At 45.3% G+C, this 24,436-nt stretch overlaps 2 protein-coding genes and 1 pseudogene across 4 annotated transcripts in view; all 3 read left to right on the top strand.

Moving 5' to 3' along the window:
* The first annotated feature begins 1,613 nt into the window (after positions 1-1,613).
* LOC137505810 (U2 spliceosomal RNA) lies at positions 1,614-1,785 on the top strand (annotated as a pseudogene).
* A 2,274-nt stretch (positions 1,786-4,059) lies between these two features.
* Positions 4,060-9,841, top strand: LOC137504720 (uncharacterized). Its single transcript, XM_068233304.1, has 3 exons — positions 4,060-4,155; positions 7,921-8,030; positions 8,779-9,841. Exons 1-3 carry the CDS (start codon positions 4,060-4,062, stop codon positions 9,839-9,841), a joined length of 1,269 nt encoding a protein of 422 aa, XP_068089405.1.
* LEKR1 (leucine, glutamate and lysine rich 1) overlaps positions 5,285-24,436 on the top strand; it is a 319,504-nt gene continuing 300,352 nt past the window's right edge. For all 3 annotated transcript variants that reach the window (XM_068280847.1, XM_068280848.1, XM_068280846.1), the window contains exons 1-2: positions 5,285-5,399; positions 15,053-15,139. In XM_068280847.1, the coding sequence (XP_068136948.1) occupies positions 15,065-15,139 (75 nt within the window). In that variant the 5' untranslated portion in view covers positions 5,285-5,399; positions 15,053-15,064. The remainder of the gene's footprint in view (positions 5,400-15,052; positions 15,140-24,436) is intronic.

Genomic DNA, 24,436 nt, shown 5'->3' with positions numbered 1-24,436 from the left:
GGGCGGCCAGACAGGCCGCAGGTGGTGTCGCTATGCCGATTTCTGATAGATCTGATGCTGAACTCTATTGGAAATTGGTCTGCAGTTTATGGACAGGCAACAGATCCTTCTCCGATCAGATTCAATCAGAGAGAGATCTGTCTCATGGTCGATATGCCCATACATTGCCTGATGTATGGGCACTTTAACAGTAAAGAACAATGCATTGTTCTCCTCAAACCCAGCCTTCTGAAAGGTAGTTCATTATGCGCTGCATCATTGTGCCTCCTCCCCTCCTAGTACTTGCCACTCAGGTACACACGAGTGATATGTCTGTATAATGCTGTTGCCCCACAGTTTTGCCCACAGGATCGAGCTTGATATTGACAAATAATACTAATAGTGCACGCACCTTAAAGGGAACCTAAAGTGAGAGGAATATGGAGGCTGACATTTATTTCCTTTTAAACTATTCACATTGGTATATTGCTGATTGCTGATTCTCTAATACTAATCCATCCTAATCCTGAACAAGCGTGGAGACTGGGTGTTTCTGACAAGATTAGCTGCATGCTTGTTTCAGGAGTGTGATTCAGACACTACTGCAGTCAAACAGATTAGCAGAGTAGCCAAGCAACTGGTATTGTTCAAAAGGAAATAAATATGGCACCCTTCCCTTCGGGTTCCAGTTTAAAGCAAACCTGAAGTCCCCTTTACTTCTTGTATGACGCGTATTACATACACGTCACGGATCGGGAGAGCAGAGAGGAGACACTGCGTGGAGCCAGTGATCGGGGAGTAATTACACAACCACCCGCTTGCTCCAGCCAGGTAGGGAGGCCACAGGAGGGGGGCCCATGTGGAGGGAGGATGATGTTGGACCCCTCTCGCAGTGGTCCCATACCTGTTACCTATACTGGGGGCTCCTATACCTACTACCTATGCTGGGGCAACTATGCCTGCTACCTATACTGGAGGTACCTATACCTACTACCTATATTGGGGTACCTATACCTGCTACCTATACTGGGGCACTTATTCCTGGCTATCCATACTGGCTGCACCTATATCTGGTTACCTGTACTGGCTGCACCTATACCTTGCTACCTGTACTGGGGGCATCTCTTCCAGGCTGCCTATACTTGCACCTACATCTGGCTACTTGTACTGGTGCACCTATTCCAGGTTACCTATACTGGCTGCACCTATATCTGGCTACCTGTACTGGCGCACCAATACCAGAACTGGAAAAGTGAGATACCAGTACATATCTGGTATTGTTGCATTCAGCAGAATCAGGGCTTTTACAAACGTTAACATTTTTGTCAGTTTGTAAGCGATTCACAAGGGCGAAAAGGGATAATTTGCATATTTAGTGGTAGTGCATTGTGGGTAACCACAAATGTTCATTTATAACTAAATTATTGCAAATTTCCTTCTGTTTTAAGAAGGCAATTACACCAAGCTTTGCTTTTTTAGTAGGAGGGCTTTTTGGTCCCTTTTACCCCCCCCTATACATTCCTAGTAGTTTGGGTCACCCTGAGCTGCTTGGTTACTCTGTTGTAAGCGATTCATTGAGCATTTTAGGGAGCAATTTTAAAAAGTGTATTAATTTGCCAGCGGTTGTGTAGCGATTAGCTTCTCGGCCTTTTGGCTAAGATCAAGTGTAGTATCTGTTCTTGAAATTTTTGGGAGACATGTTACTAGGAACCCCGGCCTGGTCACCCGGGGGAAGGAACCTTGAACGAGTTGAGCAGGGGGGATGGAAACCTCTGGTCCTCTAGTAAAGGTGTCCGTCCTGGTTCATAATTCTCAGGAATTGATTGAATGGATCTATACAATGGTCGAGGCTGAATAGCTGAGGGCTTTGCTTAGGCGTACTGCCCCTGGAAGTGGCGCTCCAGGTGCACCTGAAAAAACCTGAGATGTGGCAGATCTCAGGCGGAAGTAGGGTGCTTTGGTCTGTACTGCCCATATGCAGAGCTGACTAACGCAGCTCCCCGGCCTTTTGGCTAGGGAGAGTGCGGAATTTTTATCACTCCGGCCGCAAGGTCGGGGCCAGCTTGCTGGCACCGGGGACTTCGGTTCCCAGGGGACTTCGGTTCCCACCCGGCTCCCCCTCGGGGGAGCCACCCGGACCATGTGGGATGCCACATGGCCAGGCCCTTTGGGTAACCACTGGGCACAGTCGGGGTCCTCCTCGGAGGACCCCAGGATCCTCCAACCCCTCGGGTGTTGGAGGATGCCACCCCCTGCGCCGATGGCAAAGGGGGAAGGTTCCCTTCGGGGAACAACCGGAAGGGCCCTGCTGTATTGTGGGGCCCGTGGCTACTCGTGCACGTTTTGTGGGGGTGCTTTAGGGCACTCACGCTTTTTCCGTGCACGGGGCTAATAGCCTTGCTAACCGGGACTCCTGTTGCTTGCAACAGGAGCCAAGACAAGCAAAAAAAAAAAAAAAAAAATTAGCGTTTTAAAGTCTGATTGGTCCTTTCTATCAATTTTCATTTTGTTACAGTGTACATTAACTTCAAAACGCTAGCAAAATCGCTCCGTGCAAGTTTTGATGAGCGATTACGCCAGTGATTATATACTTTACATTGAAGCCCAAACGCTAACAAAATGCTGCATGTCCTGTGTTTGCGATTTTGCTAATCGCAATCGCTTCTGTGGAATTTGCACCATCCATTTACATTGGCAGAGCGTTTAGGGAAATCGCTAGCGATTTCTCATGCTCCCTAAACACTCGAAAAAAAAAATCGCTCTAGTGGGTTCCAGCCCTGACAGAAGTTACTCTATTGTGCTCCATGCTTTGCTCCTCCCCCCTCCATAGTAACAAACCTGTTAGCCTACAAATGCATCTGCACAACTTCTTCCCCGAAGTGTCAACCGAGGGATCGAGTCTTGTTCCCTGCTGGAAAACATGTCTTCACACATGTATATGAGGCACACCTAAGCTGTGAAAAAAATGATTTTTACTTACCTGGAGTATCTTCTTCATTCTTTGAGGTCCTTCGGTGTCCTCCGGGTTCCCTCTGTTGTGCTGCTGCCACCCCAATTAAAGGGAACCCGAGGTGAGAGGGATATGGAAGCTGACATGTTTTTTTTCCTTTTAAAGGAGTCATCAGGGCAAATCTACTAAAATGAGTGGTACTTACTGGGGCTTTCTCCAGCCCCAAGCTCCCAGGACCTCCCTCGCCGCAGTTTTGCCCGCAGCCGTTCGCCGGAGCTCCGACCCGGTCCCCGGCGATGATGTCAGAGCGACCCGTGGGTCGCTCTGTACTGCGCCTGCGCGATCGGCGCTGTCAATCACCGCCACGTGGGCCGGAGCGGACTGCGCAGGTGCAGTAGTTCTGCCATATTTATTTCCTTTTAAACAATACCGGTTGCAGGATAGGCCTTCTGATCTATTTGACTGCAGTAGTGTGTGAATCACACCACAATCACACCATAAGCATGCAGCTAATCTTGTCAGTTTTGATAAGATTGTCAGAAACACCTGATCTGCTGCATGCTTGTTCAGGGTGTATGGCTGAAAGTATTAGAGGCAGAGGATCAGCAGGACAGCTAGGCAATGGGTATTGCTTAAAAATAAATAAATATGGCAGCCTCCATACCCCTCTCACTACAGGTCCCCTTTTTAAGGAAATAAATATGGCAGCTTCCATAGGTCTCTCACCTCAGGTTGCTTTTAAGGTGTGCAACCAGGCAGGGCAGTGCACAGTTACTAGTCCTTATGGACCACACATGTGCAGAACACTTCCTACCACAGAGGTGTGACCAAGGAGCTGCGCAGCAGGGACAGCGTATGCGTCTTAGTGTGTAATCCAGCTAGGTTGCACACTTTAATTAGGGTGACATCGACACAACGCAGGGGACCCTGGCAGTGGCGTAAGTAAGTAGCTTATGAGTTTTACATGGTACCCTAAGCACTTTATTGATATGGAGCCCCAAAACCTACCATGGACAGCTGCAGTGTCAGAGAGGTGTAATTAGAGTAAGGAAACAATTGGATAAGGATTACTACTATGCAATGCACAGAGGTGTTTATTACCAGCATAGCACCAATGAAAAGCTAACAAGATGGATGAAGGAGGGCCCCAGGTGGACCCCTCTGGTCCAGTGTGGTCACAACCTTTGCATCCCCTATATGCCATTGGATCCTGGAAGAAGCCCCAGGTAAGTAAAAATATATATTTTTTTCCAGCTCATGTGTGCAGACATGACCAAGGTGAAGTTTGCAAACGTTTGCCCCCTAACTTATGGCAGACCTGAAGTATGTCAAAAAAAATAAAAAATAAAGTTTCACTTACCTGGGACTTCTGCCAGCCCCCTGCAGCCACCCTGTGCCCACACAGTTATTAAACTATCCTCCAGTCCCCCGCTGTGCTTCGTTCTGGCCGACGACTTACAAGTCGAGAAAAACTCAACTGCGCCTGCACAATGAACGCGGATGCAGTGGACGGCGACTGAAGAAAGTGAAACGGCCGTTGCGGGGACCAGAGGATTGTTCACAGCACAGGGCAGCTGCAGGGGGCTGGCAGAAGCCCCAGGTAAGTGAAACTTTTTTTTTTAACATACTTCAGAACCTGAACTGAAAATAAAAAGTCAAAATAACCATATACAGGTCATGCCTACCTCCCATGCAGTCTGCTCATCAATATCTTTCTCCTCTCCTGTGTCCCATTTGTCCACTGAGATCAATGGAATTCTTAGTCCTCCATTTTAAAAATGGCCTTTACCCCACAACAGCTTCCTGGTCAGCACACTGTTAAACTGTAATATCACCAACTTGAGCCATAGGGAAATATGGACATTACCTTCTACATTCAGTTGTAACTGACAGCTGCTAGAAGGGATCACTATAACAAAATAATGGTGAATTCTGAGAGGAGCTGAAGACGAGGTAAGTATGTAGTATTCATTGGCAGCTTCCTCATGTGCTTATTTTAAATAATTTTACTTACTTCAGGTTACCTTTAAGAAATCCACTCCAGGCATACATTCCCTTCTAGATGAAGCCCTCCTTTGAAGCACACTTTACTTCCAGCTGCATGATCAAAGGTTATAAAGAAAATTATTTTTCTTCAAACAGACCAATCAAACCTGATGCATAGAGTTACAAGTGTTTATTGATTGCTGTCCAGTGCTCAGCTGTAACGTGACTTTCTATGGAGGAATGTGATGCACACTCCAGCATATGCATACAGAGCAACTTTACTTCTCCCCAACTTCCGCCAGCACAAGATGCTGCATTGCTGTGCAACGAGAGGAGACGAGATTCGGAGGGAAGAGGTGGAGCAAGGAATGGTAACCATAACAACGAGGAACGCCTGGCTTCAATGAGGAAGGACATGCCGTGCCCGTGGAGGAAATAATCGGTGTGCTATAGAGCGCGGGGAGCCGAGACTGGCTATCATAGGGTATGTCTGCGGGTATTAGCTAGTGGTGGAGAGTAGACCGGAAGCGATTTAGAACATGCGATCACGTGCAGACAGTTATCTCCTAAAGGAAAGTGCACCCCGAGCCACGTCATAACCACCACTGCAAACTGCACATTCATGTTTTAGTTACAATAAATCTATACTATTTATACCTTATTGAGTATTTTGTGTTTAGCTTTGGGATGCCCTGCAGTCGTTTTTCTGCTCCTATGTTGTGTTGCAGCATATTAGGGACCAGGCAGGCAGCATTTATTCAGCATTCACAATCTGGTTGCAGCCCCTATGGTGGACCACTCATTAATGACAAAAAGGTTGCGTGCTTGTTGGTGTTAACTATCCTGATGTGCAGTTCTTTCCTGTAGATTACATAACACAACACTGACAAAACACAGATATCAACCTCTTTTGAGTACTGTCCCCAACGTTCTCATTTACGCTATGAGGCTGGGTTCACATATGACATAGCGTGAAAAAGTAGCATTTTAGGATGGTGCGTTTGCGATTTTCAATTGCGTTTTTGGTGCGTTTTGTTTGTGCATTTTTTTACGCAGATGTGTTTTCCATGTGTTTTGCGTGCCTTTTAATGGGTTTGCAGTTCGCTAATGTAAAACGCATATGCGTTTTCTATGCTTTTTTTTTAATTTATGCAAATCACTAGGAAGACAACAGAAAGCGGAAACACATCAGAAATCTTCAATTTTTAATTAAAAACGCATACAAAAACTCGCATAGACTAACATTGCTGCATAACATGCAGTGTTTCCCGCTACACTAGTGTTTCTGCAATGTGTGCTCCCAGCCTGAGAACAAATTCTCCCAGCAGCAAGTAATGGATTCTTGCAGAAGAGATCACACTTGTGTCTGCGGAAAAGTAGACAAATCCCCGCAAGCGTCTTACTGCACAATTGTTGCATTTTGTGTGCGTTTATAAGTGTTTTTTGTTTTTTTATAGCAGCCAGTGATTTCAATGAGAAAACGCAGAGCTTGTGTGAAGAAGTAGTGCAGGTTGTACATTTTTTGCGAACTATGCAGAATCGCAGATGCCTCCTGAAAACGCAGTGGCACCATAGTAATCATATGCGTTATTATATGCGTTTTTCAATTGCAGCAAGTGTGACCCCTGCCTGATGAGAAACACTGGCAAAATGAACATTAACCTGTTCATGTAAATAAAGCTATGTACTCAACATTTTCTTAAAATCCATAGTGTGTATAGCTGTCCCTCAACATTGTTAGCCTACCCTCCATGTGTTCAATTGTGCTTTGTTGAAATGCACTTTTGACATTTTAAAGTTACACTATTTTCTGATTTTAAACAGGACTGCAGGAATTAGGTAAGTACTGTACACTACAGCTGATTACCTTAATGTAGTTAATAGTTAAAGCACTGAAAAAGCTAGTGATTACTGGCAGTTTTACAGGTGTTACATGGTGCTGACTGGTGCATTTAGTAGGCATTGACCAGCCCTGAGAGATATACGGCTTACCCCGATCCTGCACATGTCCTGGCGGCGCTACTTACTATTCCCCCTCCAGGTCACCGTGGATGGTGGAGAATGATGTAATTCGGCTTCCAGCAGAGATGGATTAAGATGTAACCTAGGCAAGTTTTCGAGCCCCATTGTGGTCCTTTTGGTAAGCTGAAGTGTTGAGATGTCAGAGAAGGTGGCAGGTGGGCCCCTTGACACCTACTAGGCCCCAAGCACCTGCTTAGGTTTCCTGGTGGATGGTCCTCTCTGGCTTCCAGCTATTGCTGGCGGCCAAATTACAGTGTTTAAAAAGTAATTTGAGCTTTGTCTTTTGCCAGCACCGAAATTACTTACTGAGCACCGATATAGCCATAATTCCTACTACGGACTATGGTGGTGCTGTCTGCGCCTAAATCTCCTGAACTGTTTTAACAGCGCTTGTTTGGTATTGGTTTTACTAGCGTTGACAAGCATTGACTTTTATAGGTGTCAAAGCACCACTCCACACCACTGAAGCAGGAGTTAAAGAGAATCTGTACTGTGCAAATCTTATATAAATAAAAGTACCAGCCTGTTTGTTGTCTTCTCCTAGCCCCCTCTGTGACATTTTCACTGCTCCTGCTGCTTTCTTGGTGATATAATCGCTGTTTTATTCATTGTTTTTGTAAACAATGAAGATGGCAGCCAAACAGGAAATACATCATCAGAGCAGGTGCCTGTTTGCAGAGGCTCGTCTCAAATGTGACTTGACTGCTGGAATGTTTCTCCTACTTGTTGCCTTAGCTGCTTGTCTGGGCTTTGAACTGATCTTTCTGCACTCACAGCTGTTCACAAGGTCACAGACAAGCTGGCTGTGAGCAGAGACCTTGCATGTGACCAGGGGCGGATTTACCATAAGGCACGGTAGGCGTGTGCCTACAGGCGCCTAATTTGCATAGAGGCGGGTCCCCTCCCTGAACATCCCCCTCTCCGCAGAGTTACTCAAACCGCCCTGCACCTGGCTCTATCGTGATGCCAATGTATATCTTCAGGCCAGGCGGCAACAGCATAGCAAAGGTAGCTCTGTCCCCGGACACAGGCGTCTGGAGAAGCTCTGCCCCCTCTTCACCCGGAGCAGCAGCAGCGTTCATGCAGTGATCGGGTAGAGAATCCATGGGATTGCAGTGCTGATGTCATCCCTGGTAAGGTGATGATAGCTGCTGCCTGTCACTGTGCTGCTGAATGCTGTCCTTGTACTTTAGGAGCCTCACTTCTTGTGTCTATTGTTTGACTTTTACTTCTGCTGGGAAGAAAGCAGAGGAGAGGAGACAGATAGTGGGCTACTTTACAGCCACTAATTCTGTCCTTCCCCATAGCTCTGCCAGAGAAAAGTTTGGTAGCTGTCCCTGGACATCTGTTTTCCTGAGCTGCAGACCTGCAGTGCACTGTGCAGGTTAAATGAGCTGTTAGGACTGGCTGTATTTCTTACATTTGCAATGTCTAAAGCCTAATCTACACGGAGCGATCCGGCTGCTCGATTAGCCGCCGGATCGACTCTTCCGCATCCCGATTCGATACCCGCTCGTCCCCGCCGGCGCCGATTATATTCCGCTCGATTCTCCGCTATTGTCCGCTCGCGGGGAACGAGCGGGGAATCGGCCGCAGCGAGATCGGACCTGTCGGATAAGATACATCGGCACGTGTAGACCCAGCTTAATGGTCAGCATTGTTCCACCAACTTGCATTCCTTTCTTTCTTATTCCTTTCTTTCTTATACTCATTTGCTGTGTCTCTCACACACTCAGCTCTCTGTTTAGCATTCATACACACAAACTTTTTCTGCCTCTCTCATACACTCTCCCCTTTCCTCTCTCTGTTTCACTTACATTTTCTTTTTTATGCATTTACAGCCCATCTCTCACTCGCACCTTCCCTCCGTCTCTCACTCACACCTTCCCTCTGTCTCTCACTCGCACCTTCCCTCCGTCTCTCACTCGCACCTTCCCTCCGTCTCTCACTCGCACCTTCCCTCCGTCTCTCACTCGCACCTTCCCTCCATCTCTCACTCACACCTTCCCTCCATCTCTCACTCGCACCTTCCCTCCGTCTCTCACTCGCACCTTCCCTCAGTCTCTCACTCGCACCTTCCCTCCGTCTCTAACTCGCACCTTCCCTCCATCTCTCACTCGCACCTTCCTTCCGTCTCTCACTCGCACCTTCCCTCCGTCTCTCACTCGCACCTTCCCTCCGTCTCTCACTCGCACCTTCCCTCCGTCTCTCACTCGCACCTTCCCTCCGTCTCTCACTCGCATCTTCCCTCCGTCTCTAACTCGCACCTTCCCTCCGTCTCTAACTCGCACCTTCCCTCCGTCTCTAACTCACACCTTCCCTCCGTCTCTAACTCACACCTTCCCACCGTCTTTCACTCGCACCTTCCCTCTGTCTCTCACTCACACCTTCCCACCGTCTTTCACTCGCACCTTCCCTCTGTCTCTCACTCGCACCTTTCCTCCGTCTCTCACTCACACCTTCCCTTCGTCTCTCACTCGCACCTTCCCTTCGTCTCTCACTCGCACCTTCCCTTCGTCTCTCACTCGCACCTTCCCTCCATCTCACACTCGCACCTCCCCTCCGTCTCTCACTTACCCTCCGTCTCTCACTCACACTCAACCCCCCTCCGTCCCTCACTCGCACCTTACCTCCATCTCTCACTCACCCTCTGTCTCTCACTCGCACCTTCTCTCTGTCTTTCCCTCACACTCATACCTTACCTCCATCTCTCACTCACCCCCCGCCTCACATTCACTCTTTCACTCTGGCTCTCACTTAAACTCGCACTTTTCCTCTGTATATTATTCACGCTTTACCTCTGTCTCTCACTCTCACTTTCTCTCCGTATCTCACACTCTTCTTCTCACGCATACTTTCTCTATCTTTTTTTACTCGTCTTTAATTATATTCGCATTATCTTGAATGGTTTAATTTTATAAAGGGTGTGTGGCCTATGCTAAGGGGAGGGGCCTAGGGCAGCAGAGCTCATATGCCCATAGTCTCCTGAGCTGTAAATCCGGCCCTGCATCTGACTCATACACACAGCACACACACAGAGCCTGCAGGGGGTGTGCATAACTTCTCCCTATCACAGCAGAGGCAGTGCATTCCTCCCTGGCTCGACAAGGCTTGACAAAGAAAAGAAGATTAGATATATTGCAAAGACAGTGCAACTAGAAAAGGCTGCAGTAATCCAGACCACATTAGAACAGGTATAGGAACTTATAGGATAGAAGAAATAAGGCTGAAAATTTTGTTACAGAGTCTCTTTAAGAGTAGCCATCCAGCGCCATGCCTGTAATGTGGATTGGCCTTACTAAGATCAGTGGAGCTTACGTTGTCTTAGCATTACTGTATATAAGAGCTATAATGCTAGAAATGACTTGCAGTGTGAACTACAATTAAAAGATAAGAGTGTCTTTCAAAAAATGATTTGTAAACTAATTATATTCAGTTTTCATAGCAGGGCCAGATGTCTGATGCTTCTCTCCTACTTTTGTCCTTGACGGCTTGAAAAGCCTCCCAAAGTTCTCACCTTTTTAATGCGGGGGTAGGAGGATAGGAGGAACGTGCACTTGTTAAGACATCTGCTTTATAGATGTACTGCAAAACAAAGAAGAAATATCGGCAGCATGCCCAAATAAAATCTGAGCTTTTTAGTTACATAAAAAAACCCACAGCTTTGTTTGGATGGTTATCTTCAGGTCTTATGACCCTGAATCCTGCATTGCCTTTACATTGAGTAAGCTCTGCAGACTGAGCGGATTTCCTTTAGGTACTGCAAATCTGGGGAAGAAACAGGCAGCATTATTCCCTGTTGTTCAAAATCATAGAAGATGCTGGTGCTATATAATTTTAAAGTAATGATAATTCTAAGCCACTATTTATCCAGGCACAGATCTTTGCCAGAGTCACAGTACTAATTGAGCTGCTCCAACCCAATGCATAGGTATGATGATCTATCAGGTGTAGTCATAGAAGGTTAGAGATTGGGAGGTTAAGCTAGGCATACTCTATACAATTAGTGGTAGATCAGGTAAACAAGCAGTATCTTCCAGATTTAGATTATTTACCCCATGTACCATTTTGCATCATTAGATATTTGTCAAGATTTCTGCAATATGTTTTGAGTAATATTGATCACACTGCTGCAGCTCCTAGCTTTATATTGGACAATGTAGTACAAAGTTATGCAAACGTTGTTCATAGTACAGGTTCAACCTGCTGCTTATTACATTTTCATTAGATTCAATGTTTATATTGAATCTAATGTCTAATCTGTTAAAGGTATTGCATAAGTGATAGGCACTACATGAGTTTAGAGTTAGGCTGAAGCAATGAGTTAGAATTTGGTAAAGTTATGTGGTTGAGTTAGGGTTAACAGGAGATAGGTTCGGGTTAGGCATCATCTGAACGGATTAGAGAAGGTTTAGGTGAAGGTTAGGTTACAGTCATATATTTAGATGAGCAGGTTAAAGGTGAGGAAGGGGTTAAGGTTAGGCACAGGAGAGTAGACGATGTTACTATTAAGTATATGGTACTATTAAGTATATGCTGCTCCCACCAGCATCAACCAAGCAAAGAACTAGCAAGTCTTATCAATATTCAGTCACTATAATCTCTATCATAATATTATTTGTAAATGCAATAGTTTTATTAGATTTTCATTAGATTCAATGTTTATATTGTATCTAATGTCTAATCTGTTAAAGGTATTGCATAAGTGATAGGCACTACATGAGTTTAGAGTTAGGCTGAAGCAATGAGTTAGAATTTGGTAAAGTTGTCAGGTTCAGTTAGGGATAACAGGAGATTCGGGTCAGGCATCATCTGAACGGAGTAGAGAAGGTTTAGGTGAAGGTTAGGTTACAGTCAGGAATTTAGATGAGCAGGTTAAAGGTGAGGAAGTGGTTAGGGTTAGGCGCAGGAGAGTAGACAAGGTTTCTATTAAGTATACGGCATGGGGTGAGGCTACAGTTTGGCTGGGGATGGTGTTGGGACAGCTACTAAGCTCCATTCCCTGCACCAGTATAATATTAATATATTTGATGCAAATGCAGAAGTTAATTCATTTATTTTTAATCATGCTGGCTTGTCAGTTGAGCTCTGTTGGTCCCACCTCTGTAAATGGTAATCATGTCCTTCCCTGAGTGGGCGTGACTAAATGTATTTATTTATTTTAGTTATTGTATTTATAAAGCACCAACATATTATGCAGTGCTGAATATTACAGCTTACCACCTACATGAAATATTGTAGTCCTAGAGGTACCCAGATGTGGTAATTCCATCATATTTTACGATTAAATTGTACAGAAAACTACATAGTATGTAGAGAAAATAGACATTACATGATTGTATGGTTGATTAGAATACAGAATTTTGTTGATCGGAATGTTGGATTTCACGATCGTATCTGAAGAGAGAAAGTGCCCTAATTGATCTGTTTATGGGCACCATTGACAATACATTCCTAGTAGTTTTGGTCACCCTGAGCTGCTTGGTTACTCTGTTGTACACATAGATGTGACATTTAACTTTGCAAAGATATTAGCTACTTTGATAGCAATACATTGCCGGGACAGTTTGAACCAGCAGAAGGGTGCCATTTCAGCAAAGGTTGCATGTGTAAAGAATGAGCTGTAGATAGACTTAAGGTGAACCTCCGGACTAAAAATCGACTCGGCAGCACTGAAAAGGCTTGGTGTTTCTTTAACAGTTTCACAGTATCAGAACTTTGTTTCTCTTATACAAGCCTCATTTTTAGTTGCACAGAAGGAAACTGCCCGGGAATTTTTCCCCTGATGCTGTGCAAAGCATGATGGGATTTCTGATTTTGTTGTTCTCGTTCTGCTGTTTTGGTGCAATTTTTTTTGTTGTTACATTTTGAATTTGACATTTGAAGCCTAGCGTGTGCAGCTGGGAGGGGTAATCAGGACACAGGACAGTTGGAGCTGTTTCTCCTGCTCCTTGTCACCTCCTTTCAACCAAAAAGATGGCTGCCCCCATGACAAAGATGGCAGCCCCCATGAATCACAAACATTTGCCTGTTCTTTTAAAACAGGGTGGGTAAGAGATTATATTACCTATCTATTCTAATTAACATAACTAATGTAACTTGATGACAGTATGTTTGTTTAGGCTGAAGTTCCCCTTTAAGGATCATACCGATTTAAAACTGCTTGCTTTTAAAATGATGGCTAACATGTACAATACTCTATAGGCATAAGGAGGAATAGAGTGATATAGAGTGGGAGCCTGACAAAGACATTCGAAGTGGCCTAGAGAAGTAGCTGAGAGAAGAAGAAAGAGTGAGAGAGATATGCTGGAGAGAGAGACCACATGATAGAAAGAGGTAGCAGTAACTGCATGTCAGCAGAGGCACACAGCCAGTGGGCAGTGTGAGAAAGCCAACATTATCAGAAATACAGTAGTGCTATTGATAGACAAAGGATACCAAGAAAATGCTGTGTGACAAAAACAGTGTTCACATAATGGACTGCAAGAGAGTGCTCATAAGAGAGGTGCAGTCAGAGTGCTGTCCAAAAGACTGCAAGCATGGGAGGTTAGTAATGGACTAACAGTGGGCAATGAGGATGAAGAGGCAAAACGCCACTGGTTGCAGAGAATGGCTTCATAGGACAACAAGGAGATGCACTACATGTTACGGGCCTGCTGGTCTTTCATTAGGGGACTCCTGAAGAAGGCCCTGCAGGTCCATAACATGTAGTGTACTGGATTACCATGTAATTCTTAACTTATACTGAACTTAAAACATAACTTTTATTGAGTTCTTATGATAAAATAAGAAAAGCAGACAGATAATGTAAGAAACCTCATTGATAAGAAATGGAGTCTGCAATCAGACATACTGCCTCCCTATAGGGACTAATGCAGATCTGAATAGATGCAATGTTGTGGTGACTGTCACCTATCCTTCACACCATGCATCAACTATTTAAGATCTGTGTAACATATACTGTACATTCTTGGGTGTATGTCATAAAATCACTAGACTGAAATGGCATATACCCCCAGAAAGTGAAAACATTGTGTATTGCTGCACTCGACAACTAGCGGGGGGCCGCTAAAAGAACGTCGACTGTCCGTTGTGCTTTATTCCAGTCAGCATTGCAATTGACACACTGATTCTCAGGTGCTTTCCGCTGTTCTGTTGTGCATTTAAGAGCTATATTTACAGAGAGCTATAGTTCTATCCTGCTTTATGTATGGGATGATGGCTGAATATTTACATCTGATGTGAATAAACAAACACCTTGAAAATCTTCGGTGCTGGTTATCGTGTTTAATTGAACATTGTACAATCTTACCACTTCTATGTAATATGTAGGACTACCTAAAGTATCCAATTAAAGTACTGTATATTCACTCAGTTTACTCCTCTACTACATAGATTTGGTGGTATTGTACAATGAAGACAACACATATACAACACATACATTATTTATACAACGGGCCCAAGTAAACCCTTAACCCTTTGCCTGCCAAGCACGTACCTAGTATGTTCTGGCAGGCAAGGGCTCCTACTGCCAACAACGTACTTAGTACTGTGGGGCATTTCCTCACCCAGGAAGAAGTGGGGAGGGGGGGCCGAGGATATTAGCGTGGGAACATTTCTCAAAGGTATAGGTAAGTATTTATGGTTAATTAAGGTTATTAAAGGACTTTACTCGTTGTGTTTTTATTTCTTTTAACCGTTTATGGAAATTTGTAAGGGGTACTATGCACCCCTATACTCATTTCTCCTGGAGGTGGGCGGGCACCTGGGGGTCCCCTTCTTAAAGGGATGTCCCAGATACCACCATGAAACCCCCCACAAAACAAAACGATATATATAGTTTTAAGGCACTTAGTGACACCTTAATTGACATAAAACAATAAATATTGTTTTGACATAAAAAAAAAATATCTATTTTTATGTCAAAACGATATATATCATTTTAACACTTTAGCGGCGCCATCACGCGCCATTTTTCACTGGACCCGTTAATGAGGCCTTACAGTTGTGTGTTCCTAGTTACAGTAGTGTCGTCCCAGTTCTGTTCAAATCTGAAGAGAATGTAATCTGTGATTGGAGAGATCTTACCTTGGTATCATTTCTCTTTATATCCAGACCACAGGATCGATGGCAGAACAGGTTGACATGGAGAACACGGAAAAACATGTGCCTATGCATCCATTGCCAGAAGAAATTCAGCTGGTAATGTATAGAAGGAATTGTCAGTTCAAACCATGGAGTTATCCATTGTTGATGTTGCTGTTTGATGAATAATGAATGCATATAAATACCAGAAAGTGAATAACCTTGATCTCATTACATTGGCATCTGTCAAGGGCTGTGATATATTAGACAACAAATGAACCATGAGTTCTTGAAGGTGATGTGTTGAAAGCAAGAAAAATGGGTAAATGCAAGGGCAGTGGCGTAACAATAGGGGTTGCAGAGGTAGCGACCGCATCGGGGCCCTTGGGCCAGAGGTGCCCTGAAGGGTCCACCCTCTATCACTGTATTCGCTCTCTATTGGTTCTGAGCTGGTAATAATCACTTCTATAGATGCTTTGAATAGTAGTAATCCTTAACGCACTGTTCCCCATCCCATTCTTGCAACTGTGGCACTGTGGATGTCCTTGGCAGGTTTTGGTGCACCGGATCAATTGTTATGTATAGAGTGCTTTTTGCATGTAAAACTTGCACCGGGGCCCATAGCTCCTTAGCTACGCCACTGTGCAAGGGTCTAACAGACTATGACAAAGACCAAACTTAGATGACCAGAGGACTGTTTCATAGTCGTCACCAAGATGGTAGGTCTTTCAAGGTTTTCTTGATGTTCTCTGCAGTGTTCAGTACCTGCCAAAATAGTTTAAAGGGAACCTGAAGAGAGTAACATTATTTAAAATAAACACATGACATAGCTGCAAATGATTATTACATACCTACCTCACCGTCAGTTCCTCTCAGAAGCTCAACATTTTCATCTTACAGAAAATATGAAATATACCAGTTGCTGTCAGTTTTATATCAGCTTCTGTCAGTTACAACTGAATGTGCAAGGTAATGTCCATGTTTCCCTATGTGGGCAATTGTAACGCTTGTGGAATTATCTCCATGGTCAGCGCACAGGATGCGCGCTGACACTGCGGAAATCCTCCACAAGCGTATCATTTGACAGAACCCAGCTATGGTGCTATGCACCTGTAGAGGGAAATTCCCACCAGCAGAAGGAGCTGTGGAGTGCAGACGAACACAGCCTCTGCACTGCCACAGACGCGAGATGGGAATTGTATGAGTTGAAGCAATGCAGGGCAAGTTGGCCCTTAAAGAGAGAGAGAGCGCAGAGACAGAATGTATGTGTGTCCACCAATCTAGTCGCCACCCAGCAACGGTGAACACACAACAGCGGAAACAAAGTGGGAACGCAATCGCAAGAGTGGCGATTGCCAAATAGTGACACAAGACTGAATTAGACAAAGCACAAGTGTAGCAAGAAATACATAGCAAATAACAATGATCAGAACATCAAGGAAAATAACAAACGCTAGCTAAACACGAACACCGCACTCATTCGCAACAGCGAATGCGTTTAAGACACGATCACCGCGCGTTAGGCGCCCAGTGATAAGCGTGCCACCCTAACTAACCAATGTAACACAAACACGAAATAAAGAATGCGAACGCTTGCTAAACGGTTACCTCACTGAGCCTACAGCAAGCGTTCGTATCTGACAAGACAGACAGAAGGAGTAGCCAGCTCTGGCCTACACTCCCAGACAGAGTACAGAAGGAACCACCGCCACTACCGCTAGAGCGGATGCGATCCAGACAGACAGAATGATTTCCTGTCGACCACCGCTGGCGACAAGACAATCGCAAGACAGAAGGAGTAACCAGTAGCAACCGCAGCCGAGGTTATACTCCAAGATACAGACTAGAATTATCCACCGCCTCTAACGCTAGGGCAAATGCGATCTAAGTTCAAGACAGAACGATTCACTATCGCCAACCGCTGGCGACCGCTGTGCAATCGCACAGACAAGACAAGACAGAATAGGCAGTACAAATTATACACAAACTGACTGCACTAAATAGGAATGCAAGGAGCACTCCCCAAGAATTAACTACACTAAGATAGCAATGGCTGACACTCCAGGTGAGTTTAGCAGGAACAAAACTCTATGACCAGCAGGGAATTCTGGGAGCAAAAGGTATTTATACTGCAAGCCATCAAATGAAACAGCTAAGCCATTTGCATGACAAGTGTATGCAAATTCCTCACCAGCAGAGTAACTCTGAAACTTGCAAAGTGAAGACAGGTCTCTTTTCCAGAGACCTGCAGCACTCAGACCTAAGGAATGGTCAAACAGCTGTCTGCCTGTGCAGACAGCTGAGCGGATCATTACAGCAATATTACAGTTTAATAGTGTGCTGACCAGGAAGCTGTTAGGGGGTAACAGCCATTTTTAAAATGGAGGACGGAGAATTCCATTGATCTCAGTGGACAAATGGGATGCAGGAGAGGAGAAAGAGATTGAGGAGTAGACTACATGGAAGGTAAGTATGACTTGTGTATGCTTATTTTGACTTTTAATTCTCAGTTCAGGTTCTCTTTAAGAAATGTCAACTGGTAAGCCAGTGATAGGGTCAGAGGCACTGATGCATGTGGGAGGGCAAAGGCTAGCTCAGCTGGCCCATTGCCACAGCAGAGGTACCCAAACGTATGTGGTTTGGGCTGTGAGACTCAAACAACTTGGAGCCTCATACAACAGGGTTCTCCGGGGACCAGAACAGTGGAGAACCTAAGGGATATCTTGGACCGTGCTTGGATTTATAGAAATCATTTTCAGTTAGGTGGCAAAAGTTTTCAGTCCTCTTCTGGGTCATAACAGAACATAATGAGAATTGCCAAAAGGTTTTAGCATGTGCAAGATTGTCAGTGCATAGCTACATGCCATGAGAGAATTTAATAATAAACCCTGGGCAATTTTTTTCACCGCAGAAGTAAGTGTGCACAGGACTACACTGGCATAAACACACTAGCCTGGATTCAATTCAATTTTTCTCCTAGGAGATTATTTTTCATCTTCTATGTAAAATAACTTTTCAGCACTCCGCAATTGAATAACTACCTCAAAGCTGGTGAAAAAGTACTGTCATAATCATTTTCTTGCTCTCTATGTGAAAATATCACCTAGGAGGACAGGGGCGTATCTAGAAATCACTGGGCACCCCTGCAAAACTTTGGATTGGGCCCCCTTCCGCCGAACACCTCCCCCTTCCGCCGTTCCCAAAACCAATGTTATTCAATAGGCTAATGTACACATGTTTGTCTTAAAATCTTTGTATGATTACTTATCAGTGGCTGAGCTGATGCAGTCCATTAGAACAATTGTGCAGAGAATAGAACGTTTTTCACTCCTTGCCCTTATTGTCAGTCTCTCAGGACGGGCCCCCTGTGGCTTCTGGGCCCCCCTGCAGCTGCATCCCTTGCAGGGTCTATTGTTACACCCCTGTAGGAGGAAACTTAGGAGAATAAATGAATTGTACTGGACCCTATTTCACTAACCCTATCATGTTCTGCTCTGACACAGGCACATGTTAACTGCAACAAACACAATTGCATTCAGTTTAGAGGTGGTGGGGGTGAGAGGTCCAGGGTTGCCCACACTTTCCTCTAGGTATTGCATGGTGGTTTGGGGGCCCCAGCTAGTGAGAGAGACCTGGGGCCCCCGGCTGTCGTGCGGACCAGTGTTTGTGACAGGCAGATGTTGCAAGCTTCCCTTCCACCTAATACATAATAGCAAACAATTATTTTAATAAATCCAAGCTAGGTTTGACAGGTCACTTAGGTTTTTCAGTGCAATTATAAACAAGCTTTAAACATTGATAAATTTAAGCATACCATGCACTGGTCGATTTTTTCCCATAGACATCTGGTCCATTTGATCATTTGATCGAATCTGCTAGAAACCAATGCCCCAACATGCCAGCACAATCGACCCAATTGAATTGGTTGATCGTACCGGATGGAAGATTCCATCGACAGCAGGTCAGGAGTGGTGGTAGATCGACAGCTCATAGTGTGGCACTGCATAAAACAGTGTGGTTAGATAGTTGCTACATGTAGCAATGGGAATCGCAAAATGTAATAGCCGGAAAAAATGCAGAACTCACAAAATTGTGATCGCTGGGCTATTGTGATCGCGTTTTGCATTGCTGAGTGAACCTGTGGGCCTAAGTCTACAGGTGAATATCAGATACATGGACAAATGTACACACTCTGCAAAGTTTCCTGTACCTACAGGTGGCCATCCATGCTGCTGTGCATCTTTAGATCAGCCTGCAAGATCAGTATTGTATTGTTTTTGGATTATTTACCCAGATCTGCTTTTAAAGCTTTCTATGTACAAATATTTAAAAGTACAGCTATCCTTTAAGGGTTGTTTACCAGTACTTAAGTGGTGGCAGATCTTTAAGCCTTACAATAAATATATTTCTTTCTTATGTGTGCTCAATGAGTGTTCAAATAATACATAAAACTCTTTGTTGAGAAAATTGCAACCCCTTCAGTCAGGGTCGGACTGGGACACCAAGGGCCCACCAAGGAAGTTTCAGCCTGGGGCCCACCCCCCCCTCCTCCTCTCCCCCCCCCCCATTTTGGGCTCACATACACATGTACTCTAGAAATTTTGCATGACTTTATGGTAGGGAATAGATTGTGAGCAATTCTGAGGACAGTCTCCAATAGGGATATGTCAGCGCGCCGCAGTGAAGCTAAATGGGGGTCACCACGCACTGGAACATCGGCGTGGTTATGATGAGTCATGGGCACACTTAAAAAAAAAAAAAAAAAATACAAAACACAAAATAAGTAGCGGTGTTATTCACAGAGATTAGGTCTGACCAGATACATTTTAGATAAAATATTCAAGTAGTTACATGCCTCATGATAATTCATCAAGTAGTCAAATGGTAGCAGATACCCCCACAAAATGCAATCAGGTTGGCAGCAGATACCCCCACAAAATGCAATCAGGTTGATGGCAGATACCCCCACAAAATGCAATCAGGTTGATGGCAGATACCCCCACAAAATGCAATCAGGTTGATGGCAGATACCCCCACAAAATGCAATCAGGTTGATGGCAGATACCCCCACACAAGGCAATCAGGTTGGTGGCAGATACCCCCACAAAATGCAATCAGGTTGACGACAGATACCCCCACACAATGCAATCAGGTTGGTGGCAGATACCCCCACAAAATGCAATCAGGTTGACGGCAGATACCCCCACACAATGCAATCAGGTTGGTGGCAGATACCCCCACAAAATGCAATCAGGTTGGCTGCAGATACACCCACAAAATGCAAACAGATTGGCTGCAGATACCCCCACAATATGCAAACAGGTTGGCTGCAGATACCCCCACACAATGCAATCAGGTAGGCTGCAGATACCCCACACAATGCAATCAGGTTGGCTGCAGATACCCCCACACAATGCAATCAGGTTGGCTGCAGATACCCCCACACAATGCAATTAGGTTGGCTGCAGATACCCCCACACAATGCAATCAGGTTGGTGGCAGAGATACCCCCACACAATGCAATCAGGTTGGTGGCAGAGATACCCCCACACAATGCAAGTCCCCCCTCCAGCTTGGAAGGGGGGGGCAGAGGGCACAGATCAGCGGGGAAGCCTCCCCCCTCCCTCACATAGGGGCCCCCCTTCCCCGCACCCCCCTCCTCCAGAAGTGCAGCCAGCAGCGAGCGGAGAATAGCTTACCGTCCGAGCTTCAGATGATGCTATCTCCGCTCCGCATGCCGCTGCTGCCCTGCTGGTCTCTGTCTCCTGTAGTGACGCTGTCCAATCACGTCACGGAAGTACTGCGAGAGCGTGATTGGACAGCGTCACTACAGCAGACAGAGACCAGCTGGGCAGCGACATGCGGACTCGGAGCGGAGATAGCATCATCTCTGTAGCTATTCTCCGCTCGCTGCTGGCTGCACTTCTGGAGGAGGGGGGTGCGCGGAAGGGGGGGCCCCTAGGTGAGGGAGGGGGGGGACGCTTCCCCCCCTCCCCGCCACTCTGTGCCCAATTCCCCCCCTTTCAAGCTGTGCCCCCCTCCCTCTTAGCTCTGGGGCCCCCAGGAGGAGGGGCAGTCGGGGCCCACCGATGGGACCATCGGTGGTTCAGTCCGAGCCTGCCTTCAGTTTAATTCTATACGTTGCAAGCATTAATGACAACCATGCTAGCCCTAGTTTCACTTTCCACTATAGCCAGATACAGAATGCCACAGGGGGCAAAACAGGTTTACTAAAATATAAGTTCTATTATATCCAGGGTTTACTATACCAGGCGTTACCCCAAATAGACTTATTATTTAGTACTTGTAGACCCAAGCCCATTTAAAAACGGGCTCTAGGTCTTCGCATGCACATGCATCCAACATACCCGCACAAACCCGCTGCTCGTGCTTGTGCACAATCCGTGCGCACCCGTCCGCCCGCGCACACGCCCGCCCGGCTCACTGGCATTGTTCTCCAGTCCCAACTGCTGTCCGGGTCTATGCTGCGCATATGCACAGTAGCAAAACGCACAGACCCAGCTACAAAGAGACAGTGCTGCGCAGGGACACAGGTTTTATTATAGAGGATTTATATAGTGCCGATATCTTCCGCAGCACTTTACAGAGTATACATTGTCATATCACTAACTGTCCCTCAGAGGAACTAACAATCTAGTTCCTACAATAGTCATATGTCCAGTATATACAGTGGCTTGCAAAAGTATTCGGCCCCCTTGAAGTTTTCCCCATTTTGTCATATTACTGCCACAAACATAAATACATTTTTTTTGGAACTCCACGTGAAAGACCAATACAAAGTGGTGTACATGTGAGAAGTGGAACAAAAATCATACATGATTCCAAACATTTTTTACAAATAAATAACTGCAAAGTGGGGTGTGCGTAATTATTCAGCCCCCTGAGTCAATACTTTGTAGAACCACCTTTTGCTGCAATTACAGCTGCCAGTCTTTTAGGGTATGTCTCTACCAGCTTTGCACATCTAGAGACTGAAATCCTTGCCCATTCTTCTTTGCAAAACAGCTCCAGTTCAGTCAGATTAGATGGACAGCGTTTGTGAACAGCAGTTTTCAGATCTTGCCACAGATTCTCGATTGGATTTAGATCTGAACTTTGACTGGGCAATTATAACACTTGGATATGTTTTGTTTTAAACCATTCCATTCTTGCCCTGGCTTTATGTTTAGAGTTGTTCTCCTGCTGGAAGGTGAACCTCCACCCAAGCCTCAAGTCTTTTGCAGACTCCAAGAGGTTTTCTTCCAAGATTTCCCTGTATTTAGCTCCATCCATCTTCCCATCAACTCTGACCAGCTTCCCTGTCCCTGCTGAAGAGAAGCACTCCCAGAGCATGATGCTGCCACCACCATATTTGACAGTGGGGATGGTGTGTTCAGAGTGATGTGCAGTGTTAGTTTTCCGCCACACATAGCGTTTTGCATTTTGGCCAAAAAGTTCCATTTTGGTCTCATCTGACCAAAGCACCTTCTTCCACATGTTTGCTGTGTCCCCCACATGGCTTGTGGCAAACTGCAAATGAGACTTCTTATGCTTTTCTGTTAACAATGGCTTTCTTCTTGCCACTCTTCCATAAAGGCAAACTGTGTGCAGTGCACGACTAATAGTTGTCTAATGGACAGATTCCCCCACCTGAGCTGTAGATCTCTGCAGCTCGTCCAGAATCACCAGGGGCCTCTTATCTGTATTTATGATCAGCGCTCTCCTTGTTCGGCCTATGAGTTTAGGTGGACGGCCTTGTCTTGGTAGGTTTACAGTTGTGCCATACTCCTTCCATTTCTGAATGATCACTTGAACAGTGTTCCGTGGGATGTTCAAGGCTTTGGAAATCTTTTTGTAGCCTAAGCCTGCTTTAAATTTCTCAATAACTTTATCCCTGACCTGTCTGGTGTGTTCTTTGGAATTCATGGTGTTGTTGCTCCCAATATACTCTTAGACAACCTCTGAGGCCGTCACAGAGCAGCTGTATTTGTACTGACATTAGATTACACACTGGTGCACTCTATTTAGTCATTAGCACTCATCAGGCACTGCCTATGGGCATCTGACTGCACTCAGACCAATTACGCACACCCCACTTTGCAGTTATTGATTTGTAAAAAAAAAATTGGAATCGTGTATGATTTTCGTTCCACTTCTCACGTGTACACCATTTTGTATTGGTCTTTCATGTGGAATTCCAATAAAATTGATGAATGTTTGTGGCAGTAATGTGACAAAATGTGGAATACTTCAAGGGGGCCGAATACTTTTGCTAGCCACTGTATATTTATCATTGTCTAGGGCCAATTTTAGGGCAAGCCAATTCATTTTTATGTATGTTTTTTGAGACGTAGAGGAAATTGGAGTTCCAGGAGGAAACCTACGCAGACGCAGGGAGGTACAGCTGCTGACATCTGCTGACATCTTGTCATAAACCTAATGATGTGCTAGATGATATAAATGATCGCTACCCAGAGACGAAAGATTGTTCACTTGATTTACCACAAATTATAAAATGTATGCCATTTACCAGTTTCCCTGGCTGGTGTGCTGGTCATCTACCTCTTGTCCAGAATCCGCATACAAATCAGGTGATCTGACTTACTGTAAGTCTGATTTTATTGGTTGCATGCTTGTTGCCAGTGTGTCACTCAGATAAACCTGATGGCAAAACATCAGCAAGATGGAAGCCTCCACATTTCTTTTACTACTGGTTTCATAATAATTTTGGAGGGAGGCATAAAGCTCAATTAAAGGGAACCTGTTGCCGGTTTCACACTAGGGATTGGTGGCAGCGGTGTGGCCACCGCGTTAATACGCGGTAATCCCCTTCTGGCCAACAGCCAGACAGGAAGTGACACTCACTAGCGCTCTCTTCCTGTTTTGGAAATACGGACATGCACGGAAACATATTGTAACAAACACGCATCCGCACATGCGCGCCGCACCGCCACCATTATTTAAAAACCTGCATCGCCACAGACTTAAATAGCTTCCGGTCCGCCGCATGTCAGCGCATGTCTGTACGGTAACGTAGATCTATCCGAGCATCGGGGATGCGTCGGAAACTTCATTTCCATTGCATTGCGCCGTACTGTGGCAGTATGAAAGTGCCCATAGATTTTTATTGCCCTGAGGTGGGGTCCGGTAAAATTGTGTGAAAAGGGCCATGAAGTCAGAGGTATATGGAGGCTGGAGCATGTGTTTCCTTTTAAACAATACCAGTTGCCTGGCAGTCCTGCTGATCACCTGCCTCTGATACTTTTAGCCATGAATCCTGAACAAGCATGCAGCAGATCAGATGTTTCTGACTGAAGCCTGAAGGGATTCACTGCATGCTAGTTCCAGATCATTGAGTCAGACGCTACTGACCATAAAGATCAGCAGGATGCCAGGCAACTGGTCATGTTTAAA

This window comes from Hyperolius riggenbachi, chromosome 4, assembly GCF_040937935.1.
Source record: "Hyperolius riggenbachi isolate aHypRig1 chromosome 4, aHypRig1.pri, whole genome shotgun sequence".
In the NCBI taxonomy this organism is placed as follows: Eukaryota; Metazoa; Chordata; class Amphibia; order Anura; family Hyperoliidae; genus Hyperolius; species Hyperolius riggenbachi.
Note: the sequence above shows the minus strand (reverse complement) of the source record. Positions and strands in the feature narration are given on the sequence as shown.